Genomic DNA, 19,510 nt, shown 5'->3' on the forward strand with positions numbered 1-19,510 from the left:
TATTTAGAGACATGGTGCCTCTTTTCATTTTTACGCTGATGATACACAGATGTACCTGCCCGTTAGATCCACAGTCCCTGGAATGATGTGTTCACTTAATGACGGCCTTACTGATGTTAAAAGCTGGATGTCAAAAAATTTCTTCAGCTGAACTCAGACAAAGCAGAGATTGCTGTCATCGGGCTGCAGAACACTGCACGACAAATTCTGCCTTCAACTGGTTTGGATAATATCAAACCTGTTGTAAGAATTCTTGGGAGTCTGTTTTGACAGTAATTAAAGTTTTGAGCAGCATGTCACAAAGCTCGGACTGCAGATTGCAACCAGCTGAAACTGCTCCTGATTAGAATTCCTTCAGTGTTCATTATTCAGAAGGAGCCAAATTATCCGGAAAGGTCTCTTCCTCTCCGAAACAAATGGACCCAGTGATTTAAACCCCTAAAAATGCTTAATAAAGCTGTTTATGTGGAAAGAAGTTAGCATTTTATCAACGCTACTTGTCACAGTCGGGCTTCTAACTACAGCGGCCGACACGAAAAATTTGTGCGATCTGGGCTGTAGAAATATGGTGGTGCAACACAGCAGTCTCCATCGACCAGGACCTGCTCCCTATGTAGATATTAACAGCTGATTCTAAGGTGATGAAAACACAGCTATTCTTATTTTCACATGATTACACACAAAACAAGTCATACTTACTACGTTATATGTCATTTCTGCCAATATATGCCCCTAAATACTACACACTGGACCTTTAAGATTTAGGTAGTGTTGGGGTGAGTTAAACAGGCCTACAAAATGAGATGATTATAGATTTTAATTGTGATGACCTATTTTTACTCCTTACTTATAAAGTAACCAGTAAAAAAATCCAAACTTTACACATTAGGAATCAGGTGAAATATCAGCACATTATAATCAGTATCGTTGAAACATGTCTCCAGTGCCCACCTTGTGGATCTACCATGACCTGTCTGTGTGCCAGATGTGCCAGTCTGCCTTTCTCCTTCTTTCCAAAGAGTCGTCCGATGGAGGACTTGATGCCCTTCTTCTTTGGCTGCTTGTGGAGGGAGTCTTGGCTGCTGGCTACACTACTCAGTGCGCTGGCCTCAGCTTCCAGAGAGGCCACGATCCTGAGGACACAAAGACATGAGTTAAAGAGTTTAAAGATCACTTCTCAAAGGTCCTTACTTTAGACTGTCAATAATCTTATGGGGAAAAAAGTGTATTTATTTGTAATAAATAATGAGAATAGACAGTTCTTAATAGTGGGCTCAACTCACACATACCTCGATGGATATTGTTCCAAGAATCGTCCTCTCACTTTATTTTAATACCTTCGTTTGCTCTGTTTTTATGTGTTTTCTGTGAAGTATTTGCTGCTTTCCCCGACTCTACTTATTAAGCTCATTTATCCATGCCAATTACTGAAGACTCATCTAATATTGTTGCTACTGCCTGCACCTTAAGTTTTGAAAAAGTACCTAGCTTGCATAAAAATGATGCATGGCGAAACTGGAAGCTTCATAATAAACTGTCTCATTTTCATCCAAAGGAAAAACAGGCAGAGCTAAGATGACTACATTATCTGAAAACCAGTACATCAAGCTACACTTTACAAGAAAGAAAATCATTTGCATCTAAGGTAGAGAAGCAATCACACAAAAAATACTTAAAAGTCCAAACATTTAGCATGAAGCGATCAATGCAACAATAACTCCAACTTCAACATCACTTCTGTCTTTAAGAAATGGTCGTGTGGCTGACACCTACCCTCGTGCGTCATTGTGCGAAGAGGCTGGCAGTGTGTGTGTCATTCGGACGGTGCGTGGTGTCGGAGGCGGGGACGTCTCACACTTGATGGTGGCCTTGTCCTCACGGCCGTCCTCGTCCACCGCTGCTATCTGAGGGATGAGGGCAAAGAATGGGACATTAAACGTGACCCTCGGATACCGGTACATCACCTATTTATCCAGGATGTCACTACAGCAATCATGTTATTAAAGGGGACCTATTGTGCACATTGACAGGGTATTCTGGGTTGCTACTAGAACATGTTTACTTGCTTTGATATTCAAAAAATACATTATTTGTCTCATACTGTCTGTGCTGGAACACCTGTATTCACCCTTTGTCTGAGAAGGCTTTGTTTTAGCTCCTGTCTCTTAAAGCCCTGCTAACAACAAAAGCACAGTCTGCTCTGACCGGTCAGCATTTCTGGATCTGCTGCATCTCTGCACCATCACTGAAGCTTGGGAATGACTGAAATGGATTATAGCAACATTTTTAACTATGAAAAATAACAGATAAAAGCTTCTAAACACAACCAGACATCTTCCAGCAGGAATGTGAACTGAAATTGGAGGGAAATAAAACAACATCAGCAGCAACCAAGATTAAATGTTCCCCAGGTGTTAGCATGTAGCTCCATGTACATTAGCAGTGTACTTGCTGGTGGGAAATGACTGTAATAAAGAATAGCTGCACATTTTATGGTTGTCGGGTATAAGTCAGCAGTATGTTGATTGGGATAATTTAGTTTGTAATGATTCAGTACTGCGAACGATAACGTGAATGCTAGCTACGCCAATGAGTACATAGTGCACATAGTATACTACATATAAGTATACTAACGGAAGTATGTGATTTGAGACACACCACGAGTGTACATGTTTCATTGACGTTAGCATGTAGCAATTTACTTTAACAGAGAATAGTAGCACTATTTCTTGTTTTAAATCACCAATAAAAGCTTGTAAACATAACTCAGCATGTTCCAGCAGGAATATGATTCGAAATCAGGAGAAATTAACATCAGCAACCAAGGTGTCATTTTTCTCTGACGTAAGCTACATGATGTTAGCATGTAGCTACATATACGTTAGCATTATACTTGTAGCCTGGGAATGACTGTAATAGAGAATAGTGGCACTTTTTACTGTGAAAAATCACCAATTAAAGCTTCATAACACAACCAGACATATTCCAGCAAAAATATGATCTGAAATCATGAAGAAATTAACATCAGTAATTAAGAATGCGTTTTTCTGACATTAGCATGAAGCTACATGTAGCAATAAACTTTCAGCCAGGGAATGACTGTGCACAACGGTACTCCTTCCTATTAAAAATCCCCATAAAAAGTTTCCTAACAACCAGACATGCTCCAGTAGGGATATGACCCAAAACTGGGGAGAAATTAGCAACATTAGCAACCAAGATTACGTGTTTCTGACGTTAGCTACATGTACAGGTACATTAGCAGTGCACTTGCAGCTAGGGAATGACTATATCAGAGAATAGCAGCAATTTCTGACATGAAAAATCACCAATAAAAACTTCATAACACAATGGGTCACGTTAAAGCAGGAATATGATCTGAAATTAACAACATCAACAACCAACATTACATGTTTTCCTGAAGTCAGCATGTAGCTTCATGTAGCAGTGTAGGCTACGTAATGTAAACACTTGCAGTAGTGTCTGGAGAGTGGTCTGAAAGCCTGAGGTTTTTGCTCATAGGGATTACTTTAACAAACATTTACCACATTATTTGAGTCTTTTAAATCGTTTGATAGGAGCACCCTTCATTCTAACATTATATATAAGACACAAGATGCGGAGAAGCGTAATAGGTCCCCTTAAACAATTAATTCAGGGAAACATGGTTTAAAAATGTTGTGATGCTGTACGTACCTTTCTCCTGTGTTTCCTCAGATCACTGGGCTGTTGGGCAGAGAAAAGATAAGAGCAATCATCAATATCCATGTGTTCCGGTATGAACAAACACATTTCCACATAATGAAAGACGACTAGCTCATTCATATGAACATCATACACCATCAGATGCTCATGAGCCTTTTCCCAATACCAGAGCATCAATTCACAGATCAATAAAGAAGAACACTGAAGGATCGGTAAAAAAGTCATTTCACTGATCAATAAAATCAAAGCCTTTAAAAGCCTCCGGGTGAAGGACATATTACACACTTCCCTTGTTCTGGTGGATTACAGGGGCATATGATTATTTTCTTATGTAATAAAAGCTCCTTTATGGGCACATCTGGAGTGTTTCAGCCTCAGGTCAGCATCATGGAGAGAGTAAGAGAGGAGCTGAGCTGTAGAACAGATTATTGTCTATTCTCAGAGAAACTGCGAGCTGTCCCTGTGACACCTGCATGATGACAGCTGACAGAGCAAGACAGTTTCTGTCACGACTTTCTCTGCATGCTGATTTAATGCAGCAAGCCTTAAAATGAAAGTCTTCTCTACCTAAACAGCTTAAAGAGACAGTTCACCCCCAAATGAAAAATACATGTTTCCTCATACCTGTAGTGCTATTTATCAATCTAGATTGTTCTGGTGTGAGTTGCAGAGTGTTGGAGATATCAGCCTTAGAGATGTCTGCCTTCTCATTAATATAATGGAACTAGATGACACTCAGCTTGTGGTGCTCAAAGTGCCAAAAAAAAAAGAAAAAGAAATACATTTGAAAAACTCAACAGCAAGGTCTCTTTCCAGAAATCATGACCTGGCTACTCAAGATAATCCACAGACCTTGTTGTGAGCAGTTTCATGTAGGAACTATTTTCTTTCTACTGAACTACACCCGGCAACTGTATGACCACGCGGAAGGAAGCGTACATCTACTCATGGAACATCACCAGTCTCTGCTCTGTCCAGCTCAACATGCCAGGTTCACGAAACTCTGAAATCTTACAAACTAGGCAGTTCTGATGACATCTGAATCAAGATTCTATTACTGCATTGCCTATTTTCTGTCTCAAATGTTTTCAGAAACACATTTTAGTGTACTATTTAGCTGTAATTTGAGAATGTTTATGACCAGGCCTACTTGAAAACAGACCAAGTACTGCTACAACTACAACTGCTCAAACCTATTTTAAATCTATCCAATTGCCTGCAGAGGAATTTTGGTACACGCCCATTGACACATCCTGGAAATCTAAAATGAGCTCAGAGGGGTAATGCCAGGCTATCCACCAACCATATCGCCACTCAAAAGGAAGCATGCATCTACTGCTAGCTCACCTAGCACCTGATTTAGCTAACATTACTGCTCAGCTGAGGATGTCACCATCAATGTTTATATCTCATGCTGTCAAGAGCATGAGCCTCTTGTCCATGAGTAGATGCACACTTCCTTCTATGCAGTGATACAATTGGAAAGAAAATACTTCCTACATGAAACTGCTCACAACAAGGTCTGTGGATTATCTTGAGAAACCAGGTCATGATTTCTGTTAAGAGACAATGCTGTTGAGTCAAATATATTTTTTGGCGCTTTGAACACCACAAGCTGAGTGCCATCTTGTTCCATTATATTCAAGAGAAGGTACTGTATGTATGTTTGATTTGGGGGGTGAACTCTTTCTTTGTCATGCAGAGACACTGTTAAAAACATGGACCTAACAAAAAGCTACTTGACCTTAAATTCCCTTTGCTTTATTATTACTTTATACAAAAATTATGTTTACAGCTGACTGAAACAACCATCAGCTACCAACTCAGTGCACAAGCTGCTTTGGACATATGGCAGTCTTCACACAAGAGAAGGAGAAATATTCTATATACACTACATTTCTCTACTAATCTGCATCTCTGTGTACTTACAAAAGTGGTACAATCTCTACAAATAAACCTTAAATCCCTGAAAGTACACACTCAGATTTAGCATATACTCAAACTCTAATCGAATGCTGCTGTGTGATGCGAGGACAGCAAATCCCTGATGGCCTTAAAGAAATTTCTGCCCGTCACTCACAGCACCACACACTAAATTCAGAGACAGACGGCCATATTTGCAATTCGGCGCCTCGTGGAAATCCATGTTACATTTCACACTGCTGCTCAAGTAACATAATGGTCATCAGTCTTTTCATCAGTGTGAATCCTCAGACACCACTTGTCTGTATGAGTTTGAACCCAGGGACTTAATACATCTTGATAACGTGTTCTGGCTTTGCAGAAACAATCATACCACTGGATGTGATTTTAAAGGTCACAATATATAATGGGAAAAAACAATGGATGTCACATATTTGGCCAGTTTTATCTTTTATGCTATGTTTTGTGTTCTGGGGTCAAGAATTGATGCTGCTACTCTGGCGAATGAATGCATAAAAAGTTCTCTTCATTTAAACCCGGATAAAAATCTACCAAGGCAAAAACCAGTTGTTTTGTAAATTGTATTTTATACATAATAAAGGCTTTTTCTTAATCAAAACTTCACATACTCCTGTTCTATGTGTTCATCCCTGAACTGTGCTCTTTCATACATGTTTGAAGAACCTAACTCTTTTTATTTATTGAATGTATTACAAGATTTACCCACTGAGCACATCACTAACTTTTAGGACAAAGAATTTACACTGAATGGGCAGATGGCGGGGTCAGACTTGTCAGTTACTGTAATAGTTTAATTGCTAATAATCAAAACGTACTGTATGTATCAGGCAGTACAGATTACACTATTATAGCACTATGTTTTTTCTCTGTTAGTTCCAGAATGTTGAAAATGAGGGTCAAATCTAAAATTATGAAAAAGATTTAGTTAGACTACATATCTATCAATCAATCAATCAATTTTATTTATTAAGCCCAATATCACAAATCACAATTTGCCTCACAGGGCTTTACAGCATACAACATCCCTCTGTCCTTAAGACCCTCACAGCGGATAAGGAAAAACTCCCCCAAAAAACCCCTTTATCAGGGAAAAAAATGGTAGAAACCTCAGGAAGAGCAACTGAGGAGGGATCCCTCTTCCAGGACAGACAGACGTGCAACAGATTTTGTACACAACAGATCAACATAATAAATTTACAGTATTCCATATGAAATGACATAATTCATCTAATGTTGATAAATCTTGGATATACAGTACGTAAATACACTATTTCACAGGTCAGATTTACTCTTGGTGACTCACAAGAACTACATCAATAAATTCAAAGATGAGGCTCACTTACAAACCTAAAAAGTCTGCTTTATAGGAATACTTCCCCCAAATTACCATTTGTATATCAATTACTCACCATGTGTTATGTTAAATTTGTGAAAAACTTTGAAACTTATTTATGCATTCTTTAAAGCCAGAGTCCATTTACAAAAACAGTAATTTTACCTCACTGAACATGAGTGTTGCTGATCTACCACTGCCTCAATCAGTATTTTGTTTGTGTTATTGTGTGTTTGCTGAATCCGAACTATCTCTTTAAAACATTAGAGTCACACAATAACACAAACAAAATTACCTGATCGAGGCAGTGGTAGATCAGCAACTCCTGTGTTCAGTGAGGTAAAATTACTGTTTTTGTTAATGGAGTCTGGCTTTGAATAGAGTATAGATTAAGACTGATTTCACACCCGCCATGTTTGGTTTGGTTCAATCGAACTCAAGTTCATTTGCCCCCTAAGTGCAGCTCATTTGGGCAGTTATGAACACAGCAATCACACTCAGGTGCGCACCAAAACAACCGGACCGAGACCTTCTTGAAGAGGTGGTCTTGGACCGGTTACAAACCAACTCTGGTGTGGTTCATTTGTGGTGAGAAGGTGCTCTGACCTGGATCTGAACCAACTGCAGTCACATGACACATTGTTTGGGTTAAACATGAGCATGTTACAGTCCTGGAGGATTATTAATGTGCACCTCCTCCTGTACTGCCTTAATATGCACATTCAGCACATCCAATGCATCAAAACATTGTTTTCTAGTTGGAGCCGCGCCTCGTTTTCAAACTGTATGGTTTGACTAAAATGAACAATGACAGCAATATAGTCCACGATGAGCAGCGCTAAAATCAACCTGCGTAGTTGTCCCTCCATTGTGACATTAGAAAGTGTCACATTTATCTTGCAAGTGTACTCTTCTTCAACGTTTGCTTTACTTTCTGGATTTTTCCCACATGGAAATTCTGACCAATCAAGAGCAGCTTTCTCACACAAGGCATTTGATCTGGTCCGCTTGTACATGCTGCTGTGAGAACATGAAGCAACTCTACGTTATTATGCAACTTTGTGAAAAAAGTAGTCCCTAATTCAGACCAAAGCAAGACAACTCTAGGTCTGAAAGCACCCTAGGTTTCACTTCTAGTTCAGTTCCCTATCAGAAAGGGCTGTCTGTTTGGGAAGTACTCTGCACACAACTGGATAAATGAGACCTGGATTATACAGCACAAGTTGTGTGAGGGTTTGTTAACGGATGTTTTGATAAAGTTTTGCTGATGTTTAACATGGACCCCTATGACTTTAATTCATCAAGAATTTTCTCCATTTTTGGATTCTTCGCTCACCATGGAGAAATGTGAGAAAAACAGAGCTTTCTTCACGAATTCAATGTAACACAGGGTGAGTAATTGATATACAAATGGTTGTTTGGGGGGAAGTATGCCTTAAACACATTTAGAGAACAGTACTAGATTGTATTACTTGTTTAAAAAGAATGTGTTCTCAAGTTAAGCTGCTCCTGTAACACTTAAAGAGACATCACTCTGTTGATGTACTGTACTGTACTTACAGCTGAGGGGATGAGTATGTATTTTCGGTGGGAGGCAAGGTCTTCATGCAGTCAATGCAACTTACCAGTGTCATGACCCCCATGCGCTCCATATCACGGGCAGGGCTTCGAGGATCAAGTTTAGGGGTGGAGTGTCCGCTGGGCGGGGAGGAGGAGGCCAAGGAGGAGGCGGTGGCTGAGGCAGTGATGGAGGCTCCGTGGTGGTGCATTCGAGCCAGGTTGAGGCCCTCAAGGCTAACGCTGGCCACCCGGTTTTCAATCTCCTCCGCCCGCAGCTCTGTCGACTCCTTCTCCTCCTGGATCAGCCTTGGAAAAGGAGCAAGGAGGACATGAGAGGCAGAATCAGCAACAGACATTTGGTCATGAAGATGCTGCAATATGGAGCTTATATACAGTAACAGTAACATCCAGTTGATATTTTCCAGCTCCATTTTTATTTCTAGGCAGTTAAAATATCAGTATCCCCACGATGGAGTTTAGTCTTATCTCTGGAGGTCTTTGGAGGTGGATTTCTAGAGATTTTCCACACAAAGTCCATTAATTACCTACAGTATAAGGCGAACTAATTAAAGGCCAAAGTGAGGAGATAAAAAGGCTAAAAGTCAGATCATTAGTTTTACCCATACCCAGGTTTGAACTCTGTAATTAGCTGAGAGCTCGACTCCTCGCCTTCATGATCACTATCTACCATCAGATCTGAAAGAACTCTTCCTGAAAGATATGTGGCTCTGTGTCTACTGACTGGGATGAATATCAGCAAAGACCAAAAGCCACATTAAGAACCCTTGAAATTAAGAACTAAGTGCAGTTGCGCCCGAGGTTATGAATACTTATCAGCACAAGATAATTACAGCATTAACAAGCAAGAGGCAGTTCACACTTCCTGAAACATCCAGTGCATACAAGTAAAGAAAAGCATAATGAACAGCCATGCTGAAAGACAAATGATACCTTAGTGTGAGCTTGACAGATTCTTGCATGACAAAAGGAGTATATTAAAGGGATAGTGCACCCAAAAATAAAAATTCAGCCATTATCCACTCACCCATATGCCGACGGAGACTCAGGTCAAGTTTTAGAGTCCTCACATCCTTTGCTTAGATCGGCGGGGGGAGCGGCTAGCACACCTAATGGCTGACGGCGCCCCAGACTAACGTCCAAGAACACAAAATTGAAACCACAAAATATCTCCAACATGCTCATCCGTAGTGATCCAAGTGTCCTGAAGTGCCGACATAAAAAACTGTTTGGAAAAACGTCATATAAACTCTGTTTTTAGCCTCACTGTAGCCTGTAGCTCTGACTGCTTCTCTGTGCTCACGTGTGCGCGCTTACGCTAGACCAGCAAAAGCATGAGCTTTGCTTACCCGTGTTTGCATCACGTGACACGTGCACTGCAGGGAGAGACAACGGTAACCACAGAGCTAAAAGATAATTTGCACTACAGTCTTTTAGCAAAGGACAGCCCAACATGTCTGAAGAATTTGAAATTGAGGAGGAACAGCATTTCTTTGTTGAGCCGTATTTGTTTGAGCCCGAGTATATGGACGGAACTCAGGCTACTGGACGAAGCAGCCGCCGCAGCTCATGAGCCTCAACCAGCTGCAGAATACCGGAGTCGAGCACTGGAAACCTGGTGGTGTAGTTGTTTCAAATGCAAAGCAATGCCAACGGATGAGTAAAATCTTTGCTGCTCAGACTGAGAATTGGCGATGCCTGCACTTGAGAATCTGGACATCAGTACTGACGAGACTGCTGCTCTTCAGATACCGTACATCACCGATCACCCTGAGCGCGCACACATGAGCATGGAGCACAGAGAAGCAGTCAGAGCTACAGGCTACAGTGAGGCTAAAAACAGAGTTCAAATGACGTTTTTCAAAACAACTTTTTATGTCGGGGCTTCAGGACACTTGGATCACTACGGATGAGCAGTATGGAGATATTTTGTGGTTTCAATTTTGTGTTCTTGGACGTTAGTCTGGGGCGCCGTCAGCCATTAGGTGTGCTAGCCGCCCCCCCACCGATCTCTGCAAGGGATGTGAGGACTCTATAACTTCTCCAGGGCCTCCGTTGGCATATGGGTGAGTAGGTAATGGCTGAATTTTCATTTTTGGGTGCACTATCCCTTTAAGCATTTAAGCACGTGCCAAAAACTGCAGTTCCTCTAATGGCCACTTGAGGGTGGCACCAAGAGCAAGTCAATCCCCATAGATCACCATGTTGAAATGCCCAACTTTGCAGCATGAATAAGTATGTTTACAGCCTGGTACAAAAAACTGCTTTGGTCTCTGTAGCTAATTTCCTGTTTATAACAACTATACAGGGGGTTCATTTTAATATAAATCACCTGTTCAAATGTTATGAAGGCTTGAAATAATGTATATTTTATGCTGTGTTCACATTACCATCAACAAAGCAACAGGCTACATGTCATTTTCAGTGAAAGCCAGTGACATGAAGCTACGAACTGACGCCACAGGTGCGACAGGCTACAAATCAAAGCGCTCCAATACTGCAGTGAGGCATCAAACAACTATATGTTTTTGTTTCTAGTTGTGGTATTGTGTTTGTTAGCTTAGTTAGGTGACATTATGCTAGGTTCACACGCAGTGCGGTGCACACAGGGATGCAATGGGGCGGTGAATTATAACGCTACAATGGGGCTCAGACATTATTTAAAAGCACAGGCATATTTCTGACCACATACAAACTTTAGATGACCTTCAGTCAAGGTGCTCTGTGGCTTGTAGCAGACACACCCGATTCCGTGAGAGGTAACTACGTAAAAAAAAAGTTCCTCTGTGGGACTTTTTTCTGCTTCTGCAGTCACTGACATGAACACAAGCTGACCAAAATCTCTGCTCTTAATGGGATGTGTTATCTAATACTACATTAAATATAGATTTTGAGTGGAGTATCATTTGGGAAGCCAAAGATGGGGTGAGAAAAAGGGAAAAGTAGAGAAACACTGATTAAAAAAAGTGGTGGAGACAGAGTTATCTGTTGGCAACAGGGATTAATCCAACACCAGGATATCACCCTAAAGTCAAAAACATTTTTGTTAATCTGCAAACAGTACGAGAAGGTGCAGCTTTCTGGAATATGGTCCTAAAACCATATCAGGTGCTAATCTGATTTGAAGTCAAATGGATTAGGAACACAATAAGTAAAGCAGGCAAATCGATATGTCTGGGAATCTGGCCTTTTCTATTAAATTAATACTGCAGTGTGTGTCAGGTACCTAATCTCCTTGTTGATTGCATCCAGCTGCTCCTGCAGCATCATGGCCAGAGTTTGTGCATCAGAGTGGCCGCTGGGTGAAAGCAGGTCCATGGAGCTGAACAACGTTTCCCTGTCATCGTCATCGATGTCGGACATCTCCGTGTCGCTCTCGAAGTGGTGGCCTCCCAGAACCCCGAGCTGCTGCGAGCGCCATTCATGCTCCCCGAGCGATTTAGCCTGCACGTAAAGACAAGGACAGACGATGAATACCAGACCATGTACTATAAGTTCTGATTTAATACATCTAAAATATTTCGGGGGTTTCAGGAAACCTTTTTCTTCACATAATCAAAGTAACATTCTTTTGTCATGTTATCAGAATTCTATTACTTTATTCATAATATTTTCAGGAAACATCTACATATAAATGCAACCAAAATTAACTAAACGAATGCCTTCTTAATCACAACAGCGAACAAAAATAAAGGCAAAAGACCAACAAGATGGAAACACATTTTGTTTGTTTTGTTAACTACAACTTGCTTCAGCTGTAGCCTGAGAGCGCACATCCTTATCCTCTAAAATGACTTCTATTGCCTTGTTATGTCTGGACATAATACGAATGCGACATGGTGAGTTTGTTGTCTCCTTTAAACTTCAAATTCAATTTAAAAGGCACACTATTACCACTGGAGCCATGTATTTGCTGTAGAGTATAGCCTTCTAATAATAAAAATGATTTTATCACGTGAGAGACAAGCCTGGACACTTACCCTCCTGGTCCATAAAAAAACAAACAAACAAAAAAAAAAACATCGTACACTACTTTAAAAAGAGAAGACACGAGCTGATCTCATTATTGAAGCCCATCTATACTCTCCTGGTGATAATATGTTTCTCCCACTAACAACAACACTAAAACCCACGCTAGCCCTGATGCACTATGGCAGGGACTGTCTCTTGTCACCAAAATTGCACAAATGAGTTGGCCCCACTCAAGTAGATCGCCTCTTAAACTTGCCTTTATCTCTCTCCCCACATTACACCCTTAATACTATCATTCAGTTTAAATTGCCTTAATACATTTTTAACAAAATGCAGGGTTGTGGAATTAACAAGGGATAGTGTTTTTTAACCTAGATGCTATTTTCCCATGTTGCTGTGTTTAAGTTACTAATGGGAACAGCAATATGTGAAATTGGTCCAGTATTGAGGGAGATGACTGCAGCTGGCAGCCACGACAACAGGCTTAATGTACGCACTCAGGGCATGTCAGCACTGTCAGTTTAAATCCACTAAAAGAGCTTGTTTGTCGCTCAGATTGTTTCTGTAAGTGTCTGACACCTTATGGAAAGGATCCCTCCAGAGACAGACCTGTTTGTTAACGAGTACAATCCTTTTTATTTAACTAGAAACAGTCCCAAAGTTACCATCACCAAATCCGCCAGTCCATCTAAATAAACAGTAATTTTAGCGTGTATAGAGGCAGCATACTTTCACATCTAACTGTGTGAATTAAGGGTTTATTTCAACAAAACCAGAGCTGGTGATTGTTGGAACAGCTGAAACCCAATAAAGACGTTTTTGTTAGTTTTATTTTGTTTCTGTTGACTTAAAATGAAGTGTGTTTCACGATGATAAAATTACTGTTTATTTAAATGGAGTCTGGTGAGTTTGATGATGGCGATTTCAATGCTCTGGTCTCTGGTTTAAAAAAAAAAGAAAATGGTATTACTCTTTCACAAAAAGGTCTATCTCTGTAGGGATCATTTCCATAATAATAATAATAATTTGAGCCTGTCAGTTGCAAAAAACGAGCAGTTTTAGTAGACGTAAATGACAGTGTGAACATGGCCAGAATGTTTACACAAAACTGAAAACACACCGCATCATGTGAACCGCGTCAAGTGCTGCCCCTAGCACACACTGGAAGCGTCACGCTGCAGCCTACACAAAGTTATTACTACTTGTAGTGAAAGGTCTGTACCTCTTCCAACTCTGCATTAGCTTGAAATCATGTGTGGACACCCACTAATTAAGAGGTGATCTCCAGAGCTATGACTCACCAGGCAATATCTTTTTGGCCACTGTCTTTTTAATGACGGGTTGTGGGTCATTTAGCTCGGAATATTTCCCTATCTCAATAACGAGTCTCTTGTCATCCAGGCTAAGTCACACTCGAGACAGCAACAGTTACAGAGTCCTCTTTATGCATCCAGGGTGAGGCGTCAAGCTGCCACAGGAGCAGAGAAGAAGAGCAGAGAGCAAGTGGGGGAAAAATTTTGTGATGTGCGGCATTCTCCACTGGTGTGTTTTGGCCATTACAGCTGTGATTTATGGCTGTCGGCTGCAGCCCTTTCGCTCAAATATGAACCAACAAAAAAGCAGGAATCTTTGCCATAATGTTGCCAGACACTTTGAATAATAATTTGAGCCCGACAGTAGCAAAAACAAGAAGGTTTAATGGACACAGAATGACTGCAAACATGCCCTGAATGTTTACAGTGCAGCTTGTTGTGCAGCTGCCGGCTGCAGCCCTCCGCTCAAACCTGGACCGACGAAAACTTCTATCTATGTAGGGATCCTTTCCATGAGTTTTCAGAGACTTAGAATAATAATCTGAGCCTGTCAGTTGCAAAAACAAGCAGTTTTCGAAAACGTAAACGAGAGTGTGACCAAAGCTACTATGTCTACATTACAGCCTGTTTCACGGTTGCTGGCTGTAGCCCTTTTGCTCAAACCTGAACCAAACAAGAAGTCTATCTCTGTAGGGATCATTTCCATCAGCTGTCTGACATTTTTAGAATAATAATCTAACCCTGTCAGTGGCATAAGCAGGTACTTTAAGTGAACATGCCCTGTGTGTTTACATTGCTGGCTTCAGCCCTCTCACTCAATATTGCACCAATCTTAAATATTTTCGTTCCCAATAGTGCCTTAGACACAAACACGTTTTCCCTTTAATCTGATTTTAGCATCCTTATGAAAGGTTAATTATATTGCCTTAATGGAGACTTTTAGCACTTAACATTGCGTTACAGCCTCAGGGTTCTTAGAATATTTCTACTGGATGACTTTAAGAGCCTCCAACTGGCTTTTTAAAAGTAGCAGTGGTAAAAGTAGAAACACTAGGATTTTACAATAAAGGCACAGCGAGCTGGAAAGAAAACAATTAAGACTGATTCACCTTGGTTTCACGCAGACCCATTCGACCTCTCCTTGGCCGCCTGATGACCTTGGCTGAGCGGTAGTGGTCCGACTGTGTTTCAGCCAGAGATCCCAACGAAAATCGGAGCTCAGCTGATGTGTCCAGATGAGACCTGAGAAGATACTTTTATGAGTAATACTACACCCCAAGTTACCGAGTGTGTGCCTTCACTAAAACATCTTCTGGGTCTCGTATATTGAAGATGAACAGTATCCTACACGGGGACTTTGCCTGAGCTGTAAAGGAGATTACAAAAGATGAGACACAACAAAAATGTCATGGTAATGTTCACAGATACGCAGACAGTAAACCAATCCAATCGTGTGTTCAGGCACCTGAAGCGTACCTAACAGTCACAATGATGTGGTGTAAAGTGTACTCCTTGCAGGATCAGTGCTCGTTATGCACGCTTCTATGGCTGCAAATTGTTTGTCTATGGAGGAGATTACAGCTGCTACTGTCAACACATCGGCACTGTAATATGAGAACTTCATGCAGCATGAAAAGGAAGCCAGAATACATCCAAGAATAGATGCGGCGAGTTCAGTGATACCAGTGTTTCTAACAATAGAGCAGAGCAAATTGTTTCATCAGTGACAGATAAAATAACAGGACTTGCTACTGGACAGAGTGTATCTGTTTTCCAGCATTTTATGTGCTTCCTGTTACATGCACAAATTACTGGATCTCAGCCAGTCAATGTCACCCAATAACAAAGTAATGGAGATGTTTCGACGACTGCAGCTATGTGAAGAATCTTTTAAACCTTAGGCACACAGATAGTTAAGCAGCTTTAAGTGCAAACCACTGTTCAGAGTCAAGCATCCTTGTCCAAATACTGCCTAATGTTTGGACACAGATCCATCTTAGTTTCATGCAGTTGCTTAATTGTCTGTGTGCTCCAGAACTCCAGTGAATCCTAACTTTGGTTTGGACTTGTTTCTGAGAAGCACCAGACTGGCTAAACTCTTGTTAATTTTAAGGCTTAATCATGCATAATGTGTTGCAGATTGTCCCGTGGTGGTAAATAGGTGCAGGAGGTCTTAATCCACCTAAAACAATTGACCGCTGGCTCAACCTCTCATGTGAAAGTGACTAACAAAACAGTCATCATCAGTTCAGACAATCTGATTATTTTTCGTCATCATACGACACACTACGAGGCCTAACTGGCTTTACACTGCAATAAAAGTACAACACTTTTTCTTTATTGAAGATTCAGTATGAATCGTCGACTGAAATTACTTCAAGTCGAGCAGTCTTTTTTTTCGCGAGGCAGTGTACTTCTAGGGATGTTTTAGTCCCCAGACTCTGCTGTGGAGTGAGCACTCTTGACTTTCACGCTACCTTCTGGTTAGGACAGTTGCGGATGCGATGCAGCTACACTGTAGGAGAAACTTTACATGTAAAAATACTTGATACAACACAGTGTCTGCTTTTTGTTTTATATCCAGTGCCTGCAAAAACAGCTGTTGCACATTTCCAATACATCGTTAGCACCCTTAACTTGTTTACTACATGACAGGATTGCCACTGTCCCACTAAACATCCCACTGAGCACCAGTTCAAACATTTAGTTTTATATTAAAAAACTGTCAAATATTCATATTAAATGGCCGAATCTGATTTGACTGACATAATTCTAAGTCGATGCAGCCCTAGTAAAACAAAAAACAAAAATTATCTGGCTCGTGTTAGTGCTTCTAATGGCATTTGCAAGACTGTGATGGACATTGCGTCAGAGACTCCTCCTGGCTCTGATTGGTTGTTTTTGTTCAGGAACAGAGAATTTTTGCAAATGCCATTAGCAGCACCAGGAGGAGCTCTCCTGTACTACTGTCAGAATAACGTGGCAGTTTCTGCAAATATGGTCAAACATTATTATTTTACAAGTTACCTGCTGTAGCTTGTAAGGCTTCTTCCATATCAGTCATCAACTGGTGAACATGCTGAAATGACGCTTTAGCCCCAGGATTTTAGCATGATTTATGCACCCATCAGACATATATTTGAGACTGCTTTTGAAGAAATTCTATTTTAAATGAGTCTGCTAAAGATGGCATTTTCAACTATCTAATAGAGCAAGTAGATTTCCTTGGCGTCAGACGGTGTGTCAGCTTTCCCTTGTGGGTTTCGCTGGGAAGGCTCATAGTCCCCATTGCTGGGGCACCTTCTTCAAGCAGGTTTGTGATTTAGTGTTCATCTTTTAATGTTTTCATAACGCACTCTTTTTAACAAGGTGGGGTTGTTAACCTCATACCCAACACCCAACCTGGAGGACCCTTCCAGTGGTATAAAACCCCCTCTGGCATAGCTCTCAGGATCACTGGAGTAGGCAAGCCTCTCCACTGCCGCAAAGTGGTAATCCAAGAGTGGAGTTGGATTGGACACACCTTCAGAGAACCTGCCACAAACATCACCTGATAAGCCCTGAAATGGAACCCACAAAGAACTAGGAAAACAGCTAGAGAAGAGGTGTCCAGACAGAAATGTCTAGGAGAGATCTAGAGCAAACCACTAACAATCAAGTTAAATGGAGGACATTCATCAACGGCCTATGCTCCCTAGAGGTGTAAAGCGCTTTACGTCAAGTAAGTCACGGAGCTAATGTTAGCTTAATTAGCTTGCTAGCTACAGCTACATTGCAGCTTGCTAGAAATACCTCCACTTCTGTCTGAAATCAAGGACTTATTGTCTCAAAGATAATAAGTTATGATTTTAAAAACAACAATTTTAAAAAAGGTATTTGGAGCTGTAAATCTGACTGCATGTCTGCCATGTAATAACAAAAAGCTTGATGGGCGTAGCGACGGCATCCAAGTGCAGCTGGGCTCAGCAAACAGTCAATTTCATAAGTTCAAAGTTCAGCAGAGAGTTTCAGGGTCCAGTGGTCTAAACTCATATCAGGCTTCAGTGGTAAAATAATAATGGCCTACAAAAACTCAAACCTTAATACACCCAAACTCACAGCCAACCTACCGTGACAGGGTGGGTTCTGTGAGGGAGCCTGCCCTCAATCTGAATTGGTCCAGCTCTGATCTCAGTTTCTCAATCTCCTCCGCCAGATGTGTCTGGACAAAACAGTTTGACAAGACATCATTACAGGACTGTCCATGATATCACATGCCCAAAGAATGTCTGTCCCAGTACCAAACAACAGTCATATCGGTGCATGTCAACACCCTCTCTGATTGTCTTCATAATAATTAATACCAACAGAGTGCTTATGAAATTAATTCCACTGTTGTCCCCCCTACAGGAAGCTCATGGCTATTCAGCTGCAGAGGTTGGTAATCATCATCATTTCTGAAACCTACTTTTTCATGGAGTGAATCTTCATACTGTTTTCTGTAGCCTTCCGAGTCTTGGATTAACAAATTCTGCAAAGAGAAGGGAAAAACACAGAGGTGTAAAAATCCACCTCCTCCTGACATCCATTGGACAGAACGGATATTGACAGGTTTCCATTGACAACAGCAGCCCTCTTTAACCTTCTCTTCTAGAGCTGCCATCCGCTCCTTCAGGTGGAGCTGAAGACGCTCATTGGACTCTGTGAGGAGTCTGTCCACCGTGTCTGACAGTCGCTTGTTGTGCTCCTCGTTCATCTTTTCCCTCTGTCGAGCCTGGAGGAAGTACACAGTTTAATATTTATACTTAAAAAAGGTCACAATAACCCCTTTGAATTGATCGCTGTAAAACTACTGGCTACTTTAAAGCAGTGCAGTGCTTTAAAGGAATACTTTATCCGCAAGATGATCATTTGTGTACCAATTACTCACTTTGTGTTAAGCTGAAGTTGTAAAGAAAGCTTTGTTTGCCTCCTGTGAACAAATAATCCAAAAACAGAGAACATTCTTGATAAAGTAAAGTCATAGGGGTCCACGTTTAACAACAGCAAAACTATATCATATAGTTCACACAACTCGTGCAGTATAATCCAAGTCTCAGAGTCGTATGCTCAGTACTTCCCAAACAGACAAACCTTTCCTACAGGGAACTGAACAGTTAGTGAAACTTATCTATGTTCTCTTCAAAGCCAGACTCCATTGACAAAAACAGTAATTTTAGCTCGCTGAACAGAGGAGCTGCTGGTCTGCCACTGCCTACGATCAGTTAGTTTGTTTGTGTTACTGTGGGACTTTGGAGTTTTAAAGGGACCGTTCTGATTCACTATAGTCCACGATGACACAAAGACACTAACTGATCAAGACAGTGGTAGACCAGCAGCTCCCGGGTTCAGTGAGGTAAAATTACTGTTTTTGTCAATGGAGGCTGGCTTTGAAGAGAGCATAGATTAAAGGGATAGTGCACCCAAAAATGAAAATTCAGCCATTATGTAGTTACCCATATGCCAAGGGAGGCTCAGGTGAAGTTTTAGAGTGCTCACAACACTTAAGGAGATCCCAGGGGAGAGGGGGTAGCAACAAAACTCCACCTAATGGAGGCTTAAGGCGCCGTGGATTCAAACGTCCAAAAACACATAATTGAAACCACAAAATATCTCCATACTGCTCGTCCGTAGTGATCCAAGTGTC

At 41.1% G+C, this 19,510-nt stretch overlaps 1 protein-coding gene across 7 annotated transcripts in view; it reads right to left on the reverse strand.

The window, feature by feature from the left end:
- Nucleotides 1-19,510, reverse strand: part of ppfia2 (PTPRF interacting protein alpha 2) — a 293,105-nt gene that overhangs the window by 25,581 nt on the left and 248,014 nt on the right. For all 7 annotated transcript variants that reach the window (XM_078165277.1, XM_078165276.1, XM_033614970.2 and 4 more), the window contains 9 exons: nt 18,467-18,598; nt 18,293-18,355; nt 17,955-18,046; nt 14,955-15,087; nt 11,787-12,004; nt 8,608-8,848; nt 3,697-3,726; nt 1,774-1,904; nt 952-1,133 (listed from right to left, as the gene is read on the reverse strand). In XM_078165277.1, coding sequence (XP_078021403.1) covers nt 952-1,133; nt 1,774-1,904; nt 3,697-3,726; nt 8,608-8,848; nt 11,787-12,004; nt 14,955-15,087; nt 17,955-18,046; nt 18,293-18,355; nt 18,467-18,598 — 1,222 coding nt within the window. The remainder of the gene's footprint in view (nt 1-951; nt 1,134-1,773; nt 1,905-3,696; nt 3,727-8,607; nt 8,849-11,786; nt 12,005-14,954; nt 15,088-17,954; nt 18,047-18,292; nt 18,356-18,466; nt 18,599-19,510) is intronic.

This window comes from Epinephelus lanceolatus, chromosome 23 (assembly GCF_041903045.1).
Source record: "Epinephelus lanceolatus isolate andai-2023 chromosome 23, ASM4190304v1, whole genome shotgun sequence".
NCBI classification, from domain to species: Eukaryota; Metazoa; Chordata; class Actinopteri; order Perciformes; family Serranidae; genus Epinephelus; species Epinephelus lanceolatus.